This window comes from Phascolarctos cinereus, unplaced genomic scaffold, assembly GCF_003287225.1.
Source record: "Phascolarctos cinereus isolate Bilbo 61053 unplaced genomic scaffold, phaCin_HiC Scaffold_8;HRSCAF=390, whole genome shotgun sequence".
NCBI lineage: Eukaryota > Metazoa > Chordata > Mammalia > Diprotodontia > Phascolarctidae > Phascolarctos > Phascolarctos cinereus.
The window spans coordinates 50898371-50916300 of NW_027556291.1; the positions used below are offsets into that span (position 1 = coordinate 50898371).

Below are 17930 nucleotides of genomic sequence, written 5' to 3' on the forward strand. Positions count from 1 at the left end.
TCTGAGGCCAGATTTGAACTCAGGTCCTCCTGAATTCAGGGCCAGTGCTGTATCCCCTGCGCCACCTAGCTGCCCCCTTTCAATTCATTCTTCACTGTTGGAGAGTAAACTTTCTAATGAATAGAATGGACATTCCTTGTGGGGAAGGCCTGTTTCATTTTTTATTGGTATCCCCTAGCATGTGTGGTTCTTGGCACATAATAGTTAACTTAATAAATGCTTATTAATTGATAGAACTGAAAATCAGCCTGTTCATCATTTCTTATAGCACAATAGTATTCCATTACATTCATATACCACAACTTGCTCAGCCATTCCCCAATCGATGGGCATCCTCTCAATTTCCAATTCTTTGCCACCACAAAAAGAGCTGCTATAAATATTTTTGTACATGGGGGTCCTTTTTCCATTTGTATGATCTCTTTGGGATATAGCCCTAGAATTGCTATTGCTGGGTCAAAGGGTAAAGAAGCAATTATATTTCATTTTAATAGTTTGAACCTGATCTGTAGAGTGTTTTATAGAAAAAAATGTAATCATACATGTTTTAAAACAAATTGAGCATGATCAGATGAGCCTGGCTATTAGTTGGCAGTTGGCTTGGTAAACCCATATGGTATCCAATTTACTAAATAAGTGATGGGTGACTCATTTTATTCAACAAGTATTTTTACTGTTGTATTAGTTTGAGTCAAAAATGAATTGTAGAAAATAATGCTTTTTCATCTGGTTTCTGTATTTTCTTGGTAAGTTTTTTTTTGGTAGATGTATATAATGTCAACATAGTGTATTTTGGTACCTAGAGTAGACTCTTTGAGACCAAAGTGCCTGCCTCTAAAGAAGAGGTTCTTAACCTTTTTTTGTGTCCTGCACCCCTTTGATAGTTTAGTGAAGTTTTTGGACTCCTCAGAAAAATGTTTTTTTTTTTTATGTGTATAAAACAAAACATATAGGATTAGGAAGGAAACATTATATTGGAATAAAGAAGTAATGTTTCTGCCATCCAAGTTCTCTTAAACACCCTTCCACCCTAGAAATCTATCAGTGGGTGTCCATGGACCCCAGATGAAGAACTTTTGCTCTAAAGCGAAGGTTTTGTTGTTGAATAAGCATTGGGCTAGGAGTCAGGAGACCAGGGTTGGTCTCAGTTATAACTTCTCACAACTTTACTCCTTGTCTTTTGAAAATGCTATGGTTTGCTTTAGTAGAAATGATCTTCCATATGTAGCCAGTTAAAATTTTCTGTTCCATTAGTTGCCTATCTAATTCATAGAATGATGTTTAACTCCTGTTTTCCAGCTTGGTTTTTACTTTGAGTTTGCAAGTGATGGCTCATGGGACTCAGCTTAGACATCAATCAGTCATTTAACAAATGTTTAATTAAATACCTATTAAGTTCTAGGCACTATGCCAGGTACTTGGGGTACAAGGACGGAGAATGAAATAATCTTTACTTGAAAGGAGCTTACATTCTATTGGGGGAGACAGTTAAATATATAAATATCTGCAAGTTAAATACAAAATGACATGGTAGTCCAGGCACTAGCAGTTGGGGGCATCAAGAAAAGCTTCATGCAGAAGGTGGTGTTTGAACTGTGCCTTGAAGGAACAGATGGTCATATGAGGGAGAGGTAAGGAAGGGAGTACATGGACATGGGAGATGAAGTAAGTGTTCTCCAGCAATGTCTTCTGCTTTAGGTTCTCTCATAGGCAGGTCATAAGCATTTATTAAGTGCTTACTGTTTTCCAGGTTCTTTACCAAGTTCTGTGGATGAGGACAAAAGCAAAAATAAAGATTCCCTGTCCTTAAGGAGCTTCCATTCTAATGGGGGAAGATAACATAAAAGGGAAATGAAAGGAGGGTTGGGGGAGAGACAGTGCCTGCACTATGGCATGGTGACAAAGTCTAGGAGAGTCAGAAGCACAGCTAGGAGGTGAATGAATGGCTGGCCTGTGCCTGTCTCCAGAATGTCTTTGAGGTTCCGAAGTTCCAGGGTGAGAAGGCAGCTGAATCATTTTTTTTAAGTCTTTAGAGTCAGAAGCACATCTGGGAGGAGAATGAAGCATGACTGGCCTGTGCTGTTTTATTATCACATTATGTTTTTAGTGTGATGGGAAAACTCCAAATTCTACTTTATATTTGGCTTGTCACTATGCCTTAAAATATGCTTTACAGAAATATCATGGCAAATACAATTTTGTTCCGTATAAAATAAGTGCTAAACAGTTACTGGCCACTCTTAGAACATCTAATATTAGTGCTGTAATTTGGAAATTAGCAACATATCTTAACTCCAAAAATGAACCCTTAAGTTAGATAAAAGTCGGTCAAAATACGTAATCATATGTTATTTTATTGGCTAAAATGCTCCTCTGGGTTGGTCTTGTTTTAAGAAAATAGAGTAAATAAGACTACAAAAACCTAAATTAAGATATTTGTGTGTGATTTGTTTTATACATTTTGGGGTTAAAACAAAGTTTTTCATTATTGCCAAAAGGTTTAGAGTAGCAGTTCTCTTCAAAATGTGATTTGGGGGTTTCTTACTTTTCAGGGAGTTTGAGAGGTCAAAACTATTTTCATAGTAACACTAAGATATTTTAATTTCTAATAGGTAAATATTGATAAAATATAATCAACGTAAGCAAAACTATTTGGAGAGAGACTCCTCAATAATTTCTTCCTGTGACCAAAAAGCTTAACTATTTCTGGAAACTATACCCTGATCCCTTATTCAAATTACCCCCAACCAAACACCACTCCCAGTGTATCACTCTAAATCTATTCACTGTTTCCACTGTGTTTTCTTGAGTGCCTGTTCCATAGACAACATTTAAAATTTTTTCCTTTCCCATTCCTCCTGTGTTCTCAGTTCACTCATTCCTCCTACTCACAAGTTGAGGTGGGGGAATTAGATTACTTCTTGCCATCATCCACAAATGCTCAATTTCCTGTGGACTTTGAAATTCCCTTATCTGATCTGTAGTCATTAAATTTTTGCCTTGCAACCCCCACACTCTGTTGTCCATCTTTACTATGAAAGCCTTTCCCTACTGTTGGATATCTTCATCTGGATGGAGGTGGGAAAAACATGTAATTGATGTTTTGTTTTTCTTTTTTGCCCTTCAAAGACATCATTTTTTCTCCATTGAACTCCCTACCCTGTGAAAAAGAAAAACCAAAAAGTCTAATATGGTGATGACATCTTATGGTGAAGATAATATTCTGTACTACTAGCTCTCCATTACCTTGTTATGAGGGAGGTGTGTTATGTTTCATTATCTTTTCTCTGGGCCTTTTGGTTTCCAGGCAGTTTGACTATATTTTCTTATGGTACAATAATATTCCATGGCATAGATCACAGTTTTGTTTAGCCATTCCTTTGTCAATGGGCACTTATTTTCTTTCTAGCCTTTTCCATCCATTTTTTTTCCATTTAGGATTCTTGTAGTTAGTTGTACACAATTTCCTCAGATTTGGTTTCTATCATCACATTAATATGTGATTATCATATGTAACTCTTCTCTCTTTCCCTTTCATTTTTTTTTTTTGGAGCAAAATAACATGGAAGCCAGCTTTGGATATTTTGCCACTTAATTATTGTGCTGGCTCAAACTTTTCCTTCTATTTTGATCGTTTAAATATGGTGAAGTTTAGAAATGTGAAGTTTGAAATGTTTTTGTTCTTAAAATGGGGTATTTGAAGTAGAATATTAATACAAGGATATGCAGATGAGGCAAATAACAAGTGGAAGGATGAGATATCTAACCTAATTTCATTGCTTCCTGGGAGGAATTGTTAATATTGCCATTATCATCTCTGATTTAGGAATTTCTAATTCAAATAATTTGTTAATTGTACTAATTTAACTGGGTCTTAAAATCCCTTTGGGTGTATATGTAAAGATTGAAAAAAGCAAATATTTCAAGGCATTGGGTAACTTAATATACTGTTTATAAGAAGAACTAATGATGACATAGTTAATAGAAAATAATTTAAACTTACTTTTATAACTTTTTGTATGTGTTTTTAGTTTCAGACTGATGGAAACAAACCAGAAGAAAAAGACAGAATGGTAAGAGTGTAGGAAAACATAATGACATCTAACATTTAGGCTAGGCACAGCAGTATGCGGAAAATTTTTATTGTGAGCCAGTTGTAGCCATATGTGGGAAAATGTTTTATAATATTGTAACATCAACTACTTACCACATACTGTTTTTGGAAGTGCCTACAAACTGGGTTTTTTTTTTAGACTAACCTCCTCATATTCTGTGAGATTGAGGACAGAATTATGAAGCATCATTTCTTTTAAAAAAAAGGTATACTCTGTAAGATGGGTGGGAGATGGGGAAAAATGATTGGACAGTTGAGTGGGTAAGAGAGGGAGATGAAGGGATGCTCTATAAAAGAAAGGCGGGTACTGTGGACAAAGGGTTATGGGTAGAGATTATAAATCTCAGATACGATCTCCCTAGTTTGTTACATGTATTTTTAGATAAGTGTATCTTGTTTTAAATAATCATTTCTGAAAAGCTGTGTGTGAGATAATTTAAAATTCATTGGCGGCAGCTTTTTATTTGAAGGGCACATAATGAATTTCTTTTATATCACTTCTTTAAATTGTTGGGGGTTCCAAGAATGAGAAGTCTGAAATTTGAGTAAGTTTTCCCTAGGTGGCACCCTTGCAGCTTTAATAGTCATAACCTGTCTTGCACATATCTCCAAGCAGGGGACAAGTGGACAGTAGTCATATTTTTTTTTTAAAGAAAATAACTCCTTATTACCAAAACATAATTATATAACTTAGAAAACTAATTCCCAAGAAAGATTAGAACAATATCTTTTGGAACAAATGTTTAAAAGAACTCTGTTCAAAATAAGAGCATTTAACTGAACAAAATATATTATGCAATTTCAAGTATGACATACAGGTGCTTTTGGCCACATCTTTTAGGTCATGAGCTTTCTTTCCATTAATTATGTACTTGGCTTTCCCTACTTAGTACTGGTGTCGGTGGACCAAGACTATGACTTTCCGCTTGTTCTATGTTTTTGGGATGTATTAATTGTTGTTCAGTCGTTTTCAGTCCAACTGTTCTTGATCTTATTTGGGATTTTCTTGGCCAAGATAGTGGAGTGATTTGCCATTTCCTTCTCCACCTCATTTTCCAGATGAGGAAACTGAGGCAAGCAGGGTTAAGTAACACACAGCTAGTAAGTGTCCTGAGGCCAGTTATCAACTCAGAAATATGAGTCTTCCTGACTCCAGGCCTGGCACTCTATCCTCTGTGCCATCTAGTTGCCTGTGTCTGGGATCTAACTGTATGTAATTCAAATTCAAAGCAATGTAATGTCTTGTTCTCTTGCTTCCTTATTCCTTTACCTTATTGCCATGGAGGGATTTGCATTGGAATTACTAATAGCATCAACTCTCTAGGGTTCCATTTGTAACCCTAACACCTCTTTTTGGGGCTTAGATTATTTAAGGATTTCTGGCATAAGGATAACTGGCATCACTTATCCCTAGCCCTTTTGATATGGTAGTTAATTATTAACCTCTACTTTCTCTTTAAGCTTTGTCCTGCAAACTTTTTTGTAACTGTTCAGTGTAAAGAAACATGTTTAAACACATTTTGAGCAGTTAAATAAGATTTTTTTTTGAAGGAAAGAGTCATTTTGAAAAGAAGATGAATCTCCTTTTAACTTTGCTTTTGTCTAAGCCAGTATTTTTCTGCATCAGGTTTCTTTAAATTGGAATAAGCTGGTATAATCAAGTTTCTCTACCTGGGCTTTTCTTATACTAAGATGTCTGAAATATAAAGTAAAATGATTACTGTCAGTTATCAAGATTGTTTCTATTTTCTAGCTGCACTTAGCCTTTGGAATACTAGTAGGGACAATGGATAATTCAACTTAATACATAGTTTCTTTAGTAATCATTTTAGATTGGTAGAAATTTAAATCAAAGAACCTCCATTTATATATTTAATCCCGAGTGGGTAAAGAATATCACTGTTGGTTATTTCTCTACAGTCAGCTGATTTTTTTCTCCCTTTTTATACTATTAACATTTTCCCCAGGAGTAGATTGATTATAAATATTTTGAATTTCTTAACTTTTTTAGTTGGATTTTTTTTTCTTTATTCATTTTTAGCAAAGCATAATTCACAGTATGTTATATTCTACCTTATTCCTCTAGGTTTGAACACATTCTTTTATAGTCAAACAGTAAGCATTGACTATATGCTAGGCATTGGGGAATGTATAGATAAAAATGAAATGATCCTCGAGGAGCTTATATATGCACTTATATAAGAATATGGGGTATTAGGATAGACTTCATGTAGAAGGTGGTGCTTTAGTTCAGTCTTGAAGGAAATAATGTATTGTAAGAGGAAGGGAGGAGGAAATGCATTCCACAGGTAGAGAAGACTTAGCACATACAAGGGAGATGTAGAATGCTTTGTGTGAAGAACACAGAGAAAAAGCATTTTAGCTTGATCTTAGAGTTGAGGGGAAGAAGGAAGCAATATATAATGAGGCGGGAAAGATAGGTTAGAGCCAAGTAGTGAATAGTTTTAAAAGCCACAGGGGGGAGTTTATTATTGTGTAAGAGTGTGACACAGATCTGTTCAAGGAAAATCACCTGGACAGTTGTGTCCTAAGAAAAGGAGGCCAATTAGAAAGCCATAGTACTGGTAAGAGGTGATGAGGACCTGAATAAATTGGTGGTTGTGCAATTAGAGAGGTGACAGATTTGAAAAATGTTGAGATGAGTTTTGTTAAAAGTGGAGAGGGTGAGAGAGGGGATGGAGAGTTGAAGTTAAAAAGCTGATGTACTTGAAGAATGTTGCTCAGTCATTTCAGTAGCATCCGACTCCTCGTGACCCCATTTGAGGTTTTCTTGGCAAAGATACTGGAGTGGTTTGCCAATTTCTTTTCTAGCTTATTTTATAGATGAGGAAGAGGTAAACAGAATTCAGTGACTTGCCCAGGGTCACACAGCTAGTAAATGTCTGAGGCTGGATTTGAATTCATGTTTTCATGACTTCAGGCCTAGTGACTGCATTATCTAGCTGCTTTAAAGAGTAATAGTATCCCAAATAGAAATAGAGAAATTCAGAAAAGGGTTAGATTTTTAGGCAGAGATAATAAGTTCTGTTTGGGACAGCTGAATTTGAGATGTCTGTGGGGTATCTATTTTGAAATATCTAATAAGCAGTTAGTGATGCGGACTCAAACTCAGGAGAAAGGCTAGATTGTATATGTAGATCTGGGGTTCATTTACATAGGGAAAGTTAAAGGAGGAGATACATAGGATGGCTTGAGGGGATGGTAGGGTCTACTGAAAGTTTTTTAAGAATGGAGGCAATGTGAGAAGATGTCCTTAGACAGTTAAGGGAAGAGAGAGAGGGAATAATTGAAGTCAGCTAGAGAAGATGAAGGGACAGAGCCAAGAACGCATGTAAAAAGTTGGCCTTGGTAAAGAGAAGGGCCATGTCTTCATCAGAATTTGGAGTAGAAGAAAAAACAAGGGATGCCAAGGGTTTTTGAGGTGAAGACGGGAGAAGAGGAAGCTTATAGTAAATGGCTTCAATTTTCTCAATGAAATAAGGAGTGAAGTCTTCAGCTGAGAGTTAGAAGAAGGGGGATGTATGGGAAGTTTGAGAAGAAAAAGATTAGAAGGAAAGGCTTCTTTGGGGAATGTGATAGGGAATCAGTTAGGGAGGACTAATAGGACTGTTTTGTTGTTATGAGGAGCTAGTTGAAATTGCATAACCAATTTGTAGTAGATGAGTCATCATGGTTGCATGACTTCTTCCAGCTTAGTTCAGCAGCTCTTGAATAGGAACAGTATGGTAGATAGAGTAATTTAGGGATGGGGTTTGGCAAGGAACGATTGACAGTAGAAATGGGTGAGGGATTTGAAAGTAAAAGACTGGGCAGCTAGGTGGCACAGTGGATAGAGCTTTGGCCTTGGAGTCAGGAGGACCTGAGTTCAAATCCAACCTCAGACACTTGACACTAGCTGTGTGACCTTGGTCAAGTCACTTAACCCTGATTGCCTCACCAAAAAGCAAAAAAAAGAAAAGTGGTAAAGGACTTTGTGGAATTGATTTGAGATTGGTAATGGAAGAAAGTGCCATGAGAGGACAATGGGCTGAGAAAGTACTGAGGATTAGAGTGGTTGGCAATCATGATAGGAAAGAATAGCTTTAGGAGGGGTGAGGAATAGAAAGAGATAGGTAGAAGAAAGCCAGTTTTTCAATTATGGTAGTAGAACTATTGGCTAAGGTAATGGGATTTGAGGAGGTGGAGGAACTAGGAAAAGACGGTGACAAAAAGCCTGAACTAGGGTGGTGGCTGTGTGACTAGAGAGACAGGGACTGATGTGTGAGAAAAAAGCAATTCCTAATTCTACAATAAGATTTGGCAACTGATAACATGTGGGACAAGAGAGAGAGAAGTTGAGTGACATTGAGGTTTTAAATGTGGATGATGGGTAGAATGATAGTGTCCTAGGTGGAAATGGAGAAGTTCAAAGAGAGAGATGGGTTTTTGGGTTAAAGATGAGTTCTACTTTGGATGGATTTAATTTGAAATTCTTAGATGTCCATTTTGAAATATATCTCCAGTTGGCATTTGGAGATGTGACTAGATCTCAAGAGAGAGATTAGGTAGGGCTAGATATACAGATCCAGGAGTAATTTGTATTGAGATGATAAGCTTGTGGGAGCAGTTGAGGTCACTAAGTGAGAGTATAGATAGAAGAGAAGAGGGCCCAGGATAGAGCCTTTGGGTACAACTGCAATTGGGAGGTGAGATATAGAACTCTGATCAATGTAACCATGATTTCAGAACCAGCAGAGGAGAAGGAGACTGAGAGTGTTCAGACAGGAGAACTAAGAGCAGCGTCCAGAGAGGAGAGAGTAATCAGTGGTGTCAGATGCAGCAGATAGGTCAAGAAAAAATGAGGATTGAGGAAAGAGCCTTTAGATTTGAGGATCCAGAGATCATTAATAACTTCTTGATAAGGCAGGCATTTTGGAGGAATATATTAACTCTTGGCCATTAAAAATATTCCCATATCAATATATATTCTTTGTTATGTATTTAGGGTGTTTCATGCTTACTTTCATAGGTGTTTCTGATCTGTAGAACAGTTTAGGCAAATAGCCATCAGCTGATCTCCTGAATACTTTTTTTCCCCCCTTTTTTGGTAGGAAACCTTGCTTAGTTGCTTGCTGCATATTACTGACCAGGTGCTACTTCCTTCTCTTTCTTTGATGGATTGCAATGCTTGTATGTCTGAAGAACTATGGGGAATGTTTAAATCATTTCCATATCAATACAGGTAAGTATTGATGTGTTGGATTTATTTTTAAAAAATGTATTTAACAAGCATTTATTTTCTCTCCCTCCCACTCATTGCCCTCAGTAAAAATAAAAGAAGAAAAACAAAACCTTTCTAACAAAGTTTGGAAGCAAAACAGATTCCCACATTGGCCATGTCTAAAAATGTGTATCGGTCTGCACATTTATTCCGTTAGTTTTTTTTGAGGAGGGTGGGTATCATTGGTCTTCTGAAATCAGGATTACATTGATCTGTCTTTCAAAGTTGTTCGGTTTTACAGTGGTGTTAGAGTATAAATGATTCTACTGGTTCCACTTACTTAATTATGTATTAGTTCATACAGGTCTTCCCTTTTTAATGCTATAATAGTATTTCATTACATTCACATGCCATAATTTGTTCTGCCATTCCCCAATTGGTGGACATTCCTATAGTTTCTGCTTTGCCATCCAAAAAAGTGCTGTTTTTGTATATATGGATCTCTTTGGGCTGTAAGTCTAGTAGTGATATTGCTTGGTCAAAGGGTATGCACAATTAAGTAATGTGGTGGTCTAAGGTCCAAATTGATTTCCAGAATGGCTTGATCAATTAATTCACTACCCTAAAATATAAAATAAATTTAAATAATTAAACTTTCAAATGATTTTTTTTGGTGAGTTTGCCACATTTATATTTCTAAATTTATTAAAGCTTAAAACTACACTTAGAATTTTGTTTTGGGACATGCTTATTATATGAATGAGACTTGTTATGCATTGGCTAAGTTTATATAACATTTCTTTTTCCTCTATCTCTTCTTTAAGGTATCGTCTGTATGGTCAATGGAAGAATGAAACTTATAATAGTCACCCACTTTTGGTAAAAGTTAAAGCTCAAACGATAGACAGAGCCAAATATATAATGAAGTAAGTTTTTTTAATTATATTTGTTGAATCATAGTAAATTTAGATAGCTTAAATGTAAGCATAAATGTTAGTAAGTCCATGAGTCTTGACCTCATAGGCACCATATTAATCTAGTAGCTATTTGTATATTATACCTGTGATGTAATAGACCTTATTCTGAGATTTTACATTCAGGAAGGCTGCATATCTAATAAAAAATTTTTTGGACAGACTGCAATATAGTGTCAGGTCTCTATATACAGCTAATGTAGTTTCAGTGAGCAAGAAGAATGGAGAGAAACTAATATGGATGCACAAGGTACTCCACAGCCTATCTGTGTGATCCTGGGCAAGTCATTGAACCCTATTTACCTCAGTTTCTTCATCTGTAAAATGAGCTGGAAGAGGGAATGACAAACCACTCTAGTATCTTTGCCAAGAAAATCCCAAATGGGATCACAAAGAGTTGGACACGACTGAAAAACGAATGAACAACAAAACATTTTGTTTTCTGTAATTTCAGTGTGAAGACTAAATACTAGTTTGTGTCAGTTTAGATTGTCATCCTTAAGGAAGATGGTACTTGGACCTGCTAAATTCTGTAGTAAAGATGTTCATCCCAGTTTTAGATATAGGGACAGTCACTATATATTAATATATTAATATTAATATATTTGCAGTGGCATAATTATGTACTGGGCTTTGTGTCAGAAAGATCTGACTTCAAAATTTGTCTGCAGGCATGTAACTGACCCAGTCAAGGCACTCAATTTCTATTTGCCTCAGTTTCTTTGTCTTTAAAATGGGGATAATAATCAAATGAGATTTTTAAAGCACTTCGCAAACCTTATTAAAGAGCCATAGACTCGTCAGGCCATGAATGACTGTTCAGCTGCAGCAAGACAATTAAAACTGTGAAGAGATTGCAGTCTGAATTGAATTAATATGTTGGAACTTTGTTTTGAGGTCTGTTTTTTTTAACAGAAAAATAATTAAATTAACACACAGCCAGAAATAAGCTTTAAGGTGATCTGTTAAAACTCTTTAATGTACGCTTTACTTAACTTTGTGTTGTTCGTGAGGTTTTTTTCTAGGAATTCCATAGTTGATCACTTTAGGGACTCTTAGATCAATAAGTCAGAGTTTTGAAGCTGAAACATTCCCTGTATGCTTGTATGCATGTGAGGTTACAGTTTGCTAATTTAGAAAGGAAATACTGGAAGGCTATTGAAAAATTGAATTCAAAAATTATTTACTGAGTACCTACCAAATGCTGTTGATTGAAAGCCAAAAGCAAAGCATCCATTATATATCTCTGATAGGGTTATTTTGTTTTTTTCCAAGAGAATATAAGCTCCTTCTGGACATATACAGACTTAATTAATTTAATCAGATTTTAATGATCTGAACTTTAATAGTAAGACTTGGGTGTGATACCGTGAACTTTTTTTGTAGTTGAATATGGTTTGTTGTTTGAAGTTACTTAGGGTGAAAAGGTAATACCATTTAAAATTTTTTGGGAATATTTTTATTTGTTTATTTAGTGTCTTTTCTCTGAAAAGTTAAACTAAAACCACCAGGGAAGTTGGACCAGCAAGGAGTAGAGAAAGGAAAAAAATCAATAAGTTGCTTTCTTTGCTTTGACTGTGAATAATGATAGAGGTTATACAGGCCTTATCGACTCTGACATAATACAGTGCTAAGCAGAATGGAGGTTTCTTTAGGTCTCTCATAGATGTTAGTAATAAGACTATGTTTTTCCTTGGATAGAGAAATTGTGAGAGCTTCCAAAAACTTTTTTGAGTATAGATCTGTGATTTCATTGCTGTAGGGAACTGTATAAATCATTAAAGCATTTGAACTATTCAGACTTTTGAATTATTAATGTTGAATTTTTAAAAAGTATTTTTCACATATTTACATCCTAAATGTCTTTTTGGAGTGTTCTTAACACACATGGTTTTCCAGTTGCCACAAAAACAATTCAGAATGGGCATTTACATCTAGTTACTTTATGTATTTTGGTAAAAACTGTATTTAAAGTATAATCTATGAATTTTAAAGTGGGAGAGATACTTTAGATTAATGGTCTCTGCCACTTTTTTTTCTCCATCCATCAGGCGATTGACAAAGGAAAATGTGAAGCCTTCTGGAAGACAAATTGGGAAATTGAGCCACAGCAATCCAACCATTTTGTTTGATTACGTACGTATTAAGATGCAAGTTAATGTAAAAAACCATTCAAAAGACTTGTTTTCATTTTTATGTATCTTAAAGACATCTTAGATAAATTTAAGTAAACATCTCCATTTTAAATAAACATTTTAGATGGTGTTTAAGATTCAGTATGGGGGCAGCTAGGTGGTGCAGTGGATAGAGCACTGGCCCTGCATTCAGGAGGACCTGAGTTCAAATTTGGCCTCAGACACATAACACTTATTAGCTGTGTGACTCTGGGCAAGTCACTTAACCCCATTGCCTAGCCAAATATTTAAAAAAAAAAGATTCAGTATGGTCTTTAAGATTCCTTAATTCTACTTCTTCCCTGTAGGTCTTCATTACGGTATCAAAGGAGATAATATGTATGAAGTACATTTTTTTTTGTGATTAATTATAACTTGGTTTTATTATAACTTGATTAATTATTAAACTTTTTGCACAAATATAATTAAAATTATAAGGAACACAGTTAACTGGGGAAAAGTCTTTGCAAAAAAATTTCTTTGCTAGAGATCTCATTTCTGAGACATACAAGGAACTGATTCATGTTTAAGAATAGAGGTTTTCCCCTAATAGTTTGTTGAAGATAGACGAAATGGGAAGGGAGGTGAAGTAGCATTGTATAATTAAAAATATTTTTTTTTCCAAAATTTTTTCTGATTTTATTAATTTATTTTGATTTATCAACAATCATTTCCATATGCTTTTGAGTTGAAAATTTTCTCCCCCCTTCCTCTCTCCCACCCTCCCCAAGACGGCATACAATCTGATATAGGCTTTACATTTAGATTCCTATTAAATATATTTTCACATTAGTGAAGTTGTAAGTAAAAATTAAAACCAATAGGAGGAACCATCAGAAAGATGAAACAAAACTCAACAAAAGGTAAAAATAAGTGATAGCGATTCGACTTCCATAGTTCTTTCTTTGGATGTGGACAGCATTTTCCATCCCGAGGCCTCTGGAGATGCCTTGTAATGCTGAGAAGGGTTCAGTTTAACAATATTAGTCATCGCATAACGTGGCTGTTATTGTGTACAGAGTCTTCTTGGTTCTGCTCACTTCACTCAGCATCAGACCATATAATTCTTTCCAGGTTTTTCTGAAGTCAGACTGTTCATCATTTCTTATAGCACAATAGTATTCCATTACATTCATATACCACAGCCTGCTCAGCCATTCCCCAATGGATGGGTATCCTCTCAATTCCCAATTCTTTGCCACCACAAAAAGAGCTGCTGTGAATATTTTTGTACATGTGGGTCCTTTTCCCATTTGTATGATCTCTTTGGGATATAGCCCTAGGGAGTGCTATTGCTGGATCAAAGGGTATGCACAGTTTTGTAGCCCTTTGGGCATAGTTCCAAATTGTTCTCCAAAATGGTTGGATCATTTCACAACTCCACCAACAATGTATTAGTGTTCCAATTTTCCCACATCTCCCTCCAGCATTTATCATTTTCCTGTTTTTTACGTTGGCCAATCTGATAGGTGTGATGTGGTACCTCAGAGTTGTTTTGATTTGCATTTCTCTAGTCAATAGTGATTTAGAGCATTTTTTCATATGACTATAGATGGCTTTAATTCATCTGAGAATTGTCTGTTCATATCCTTTGACCATTTATATGAAGTACTTTGTAACCTTAAAGTGCTATATAGATATCAGTTATTACTGGTTAATTTAAACAGTAAATTTAAGATTTTCAAAAATTCAGCTTTATTTTCATTTTTAATATTTTTCCCTCACATTTCCCTCAGCTTCATTGAGAATGCAAGAAAAATCCTGTTATAAATATGTCGTCAAAAAAACCCCCAACAAATGACTATGTGAACCATATCCCCCCCCTCTACCCCCCCCAAAAGGAAAAAGACAAAATATGCCTCAGTTTTTACTCCAAGTCCAAAAGCTATCTGTAGAGGGATAGCTTTTTTTTTTATAATGAATCCTTTGGAATAATGATTAGTTATTTCATAGATCAGACTTAGTTTTCCAACATTTTTATATTGACAGTATTATTGTATAAATTAAAACTGCAGCTTTACTAGAAATCTTTGTGGTGAGGCTAGATAGTGTAATTTGTTTACTACATACAAGAATATAATATTTTGATCAAATACTTTAGTAATAAATACCAGTGCTGCTATAAAACTATTTGTAATTCTTGGATTACTTTGTTTTTGTAAAGGCATTATTGGAAATAGCAATCAAGATTTTTGTCGTGAATTAGATTAATGAATGAAAAATCAATCAATAAACATTTATTAGATGCCTACTATGTATCAGTACTGTGAAAATGCTTGTGTTTTTCATGAGATGCTACTATTTTGTAGTACTGAAAGTAAAGTTTAGCCTATTCATAGTATTATCATTATAATAATTATTTCTATGGTGGTTTAAGGTTACATGGCTCTTTGAAGGTAGGTAGGTTTTGTCATTCCCAACTTTAAAATTAATTTCTTAATTAAAAACCAGTTTTTAAGTGATTTATAAAAAATATTCTTGACAGACAATAAAGACTTAGTTTGCTATCACAATCAACTAAGATGGGAACCTAAACTTTAGAAGGCTCTTTAAAAACTTTTTAATTGAAGAACTTTATTTAGCAACTGATCTGCTGGTATATCCCAGTTATTAATTAACCGTGTCTGATGGCATTTTAAATTTTAAGTTGCATCTATTTTTTTTTCTTTCAGATTTTATCACAAATACAGAAGTATGATAACTTAATAACACCAGTAGTTGATTCATTGAAATACCTCACTTCACTGAACTATGATGTCTTGGCGTGTATCCTTTTAAATAGTATGGAGATGTAAGAATTTTGAAACCAATGCATGAAAAATGTAGTTCTCCAGATAAGTGGTTTTAAACATATAAATGAGAAAACCAGCAGATATTTTTAAACCGGATCTCTTTTTAGCAATAATCTTTGGTTAGACATTGTCAGGTGGTAATTTTTTTTTTATATATATACAGCTAATAAGTATATGACCAGGGCAAGTTATTCTGTTTCCCTATTTCCTCATCTGTAAAAATAATAATAGCCCCTCCTTCACAGAGTTGTGAGAATCAAAAATGGTAATATTTATAAAGCACTGTGCACAGTACCTGGCATATACCAAGTGCTATATAAATATAAGCTATTATTATAAACTATTATTATTGGCATTAAAATGTTAACAACACTTCAGGTAGGTAAAGATACTATGTGCTTTGCTTCTTTTTTTTGTTTTCTTTTTTTTTTTGGGTGAGGCGGTTGGGGTTAAGTGACTTGCCCAGAGTCACACAGCTAGTGAGTGTTATGTGTCGGAGGCCGGATTTGAACTCAAGTCCTCCTGACTCTAGGTCTGGTGTTCGATCCACTGCACCACCTATGTGCCCCTCCTTTGTTATTTTTTAAAATAAAAACAAAATCTTTTTTCAGTTTATTTACTTTTCTCTCATTCCCTCTTCCCTTCCTTTCCCCAAAGAAAAATAATCCTTATATGCAGTCAAGTAAAACAAATTCCTGCATTGGCTGTGTCCAGAAGTATGTCTTATTTTGCATGTTTAGTCTTTCACCTCTCTTAAGAATTGGGAAGCATTCTTCTTCATTAGTCTTCTAGAAACATGGTCATTACATTGATCACAGTCCTTGAATCTTGAAAGTTAATTTGGTTTTATAGTTTTGATGTACAGTGTAAATTGTCTCCGTGGTTCTGCTCAATTCATTTTGCATTGGTTCATAAGAATTTTTCTGTGGGCAGCTAGGTGGTGCAGTGAATAGAGCTCTCTGGCCTTGGAGTCAGAAAGGACCTGAGTTCAAATCTAGCCTCAGACATTTAACACTTACTAGCTGTGTGACCTTGGGCAAGTCACTTAACCCCGATTGTCTCACCAAAAAGCAAAAAAACAAAAAACCCGAAATAAAAGAATAAGAGTTTTTCTCAGGTGTCTCTGAAAATACCCTTTCATCATTTCTTACAACATAATAATATAGTTGTCCCTTTCACATTGAGGGGGTTAGGGGCATGGTACCCCTGCAATTTGGAAAATCGTCGTAAAATTTTTTGGCCCTTGCTTTGTACCAGAGAAGAAGTTTGAATTATTTCTCTTTTATGGGGTGTACCTTATGGTAAATTTTGGGTTAAATATTTGGTCATAGGCTCTGTGTTGTCTGCTTGCCTTCAGGTGTTAATGTGTGGCTTCTCCAAAACTCCCCCAAAATTCCCATTTAATTTCTTATGCCAACCTGCCATATATCAGAACCTCGATGGGGAAGGTCTTGATGTGGAAGGGATAACTATTCCATTACATATATTTCACAATATGTTCAGCCACACAATTCATCCGTTGGTGGATACTTCTAGTTTCTATGGTTTTCCACCGCAAAAGGAGCTGCTATAAATGTTTTTGTTATGTAGAGGTCTTCTTTCTTTGATCTGTTTGTGGTATAGCTCTAATAGTGATATAACTGGATCAAAGCATTTGTATGATTTAGTGACTTTTTGGTCATATGTGCAGATTACTTCCCGTAATGGCTGGCCCACACAACTCCACTAACAGTACGTGAATAGGCTTGTTTTCCTTCAGCATCTACATCTGTCATTTCCTGTCTTTTAGGCAACTTTGCCAATCTGATGGGTATAAGGTGGAACCTCAAGTTGCTTTAATTAGTATTTATTTAATTGTTAGTGATTTGGAACATTCTTTAATGGCTGTAGATAGCTTGCTTATCCTTTGATCATTTATCAGTTGGGGAGTGGCTCTTATTTTTACAAATTTTTATCATTTCCTTATTATGTATAAAATATATACTGGAAATGGGACATTTATCACTGTTTCCTCTTCATTCTTAACTGATTTTATTTGTATAGAAACTTAAATTGTATTCAATCAAAATTGGCCATTTTGTCTTCTAATTATCTTCCCTGCTCCTTTAATTTGTTTATGATGTGGCCTTTTAAAAAATATAATCATTTATTCATATGCTTGGTTTGGTATATGATATGAGTTATTGGTCTAAACCTGATTTCTGTTAGGCTGCTGACCATTTTTCCCGGAATTTTTTCCCCCTGCAAAATATCCCTCTGATAGTTATGTTAAAGCATTAAAACTGTGAAGCAACTTAGGTAGTATTGTGGTTTTTATCATATTGGCACAGCTCAGCCATGACCATTGAATAGCCCTCAAGCTATTTGTTTTTATTTCTTTACAGAGCACTTTGTGTTTTAATCCATGTATGTATTTTGTGCATTTTGTAGTTATTTTGATGGGCATTTCCCTTTCTACTATTGTCTCTTGAATTTTATTATTTTATAGGTATGTGGTCACTTTTTCTGGGTTTATTTTGTAGCTTTCAACCAGTAGTTGTCTCAATATCTTGATTCTGTAGGATTTTCTATCATGCATTGTATGCATTAATGGTTGCTGTACTTTTTCCTTCCTCCTCAAATTTCTGTAACAATAATATATGTAAACCTTCAAGT

General features: G+C 35.1%; 1 protein-coding gene across 7 annotated transcripts in view; it reads left to right on the forward strand.

Annotated features, from left to right (window-relative positions):
- THOC2 (THO complex subunit 2) overlaps positions 1-17930 on the forward strand; it is a 95625-nt gene that overhangs the window by 38173 nt on the left and 39522 nt on the right. For all 7 annotated transcript variants that reach the window (XR_013483652.1, XR_013483653.1, XM_078147902.1 and 4 more), the window contains exons 13-17: positions 4032-4073; positions 9226-9356; positions 10160-10261; positions 12361-12445; positions 15156-15249. Coding sequence is in view for 5 of the 7 variants with exons in the window: in XM_078147902.1 (XP_078004028.1) it covers positions 4032-4073; positions 9226-9356; positions 10160-10261; positions 12361-12445; positions 15156-15249 (454 nt within the window). In the remaining 2 variants the exon portion in view is untranslated. The remainder of the gene's footprint in view (positions 1-4031; positions 4074-9225; positions 9357-10159; positions 10262-12360; positions 12446-15155; positions 15250-17930) is intronic.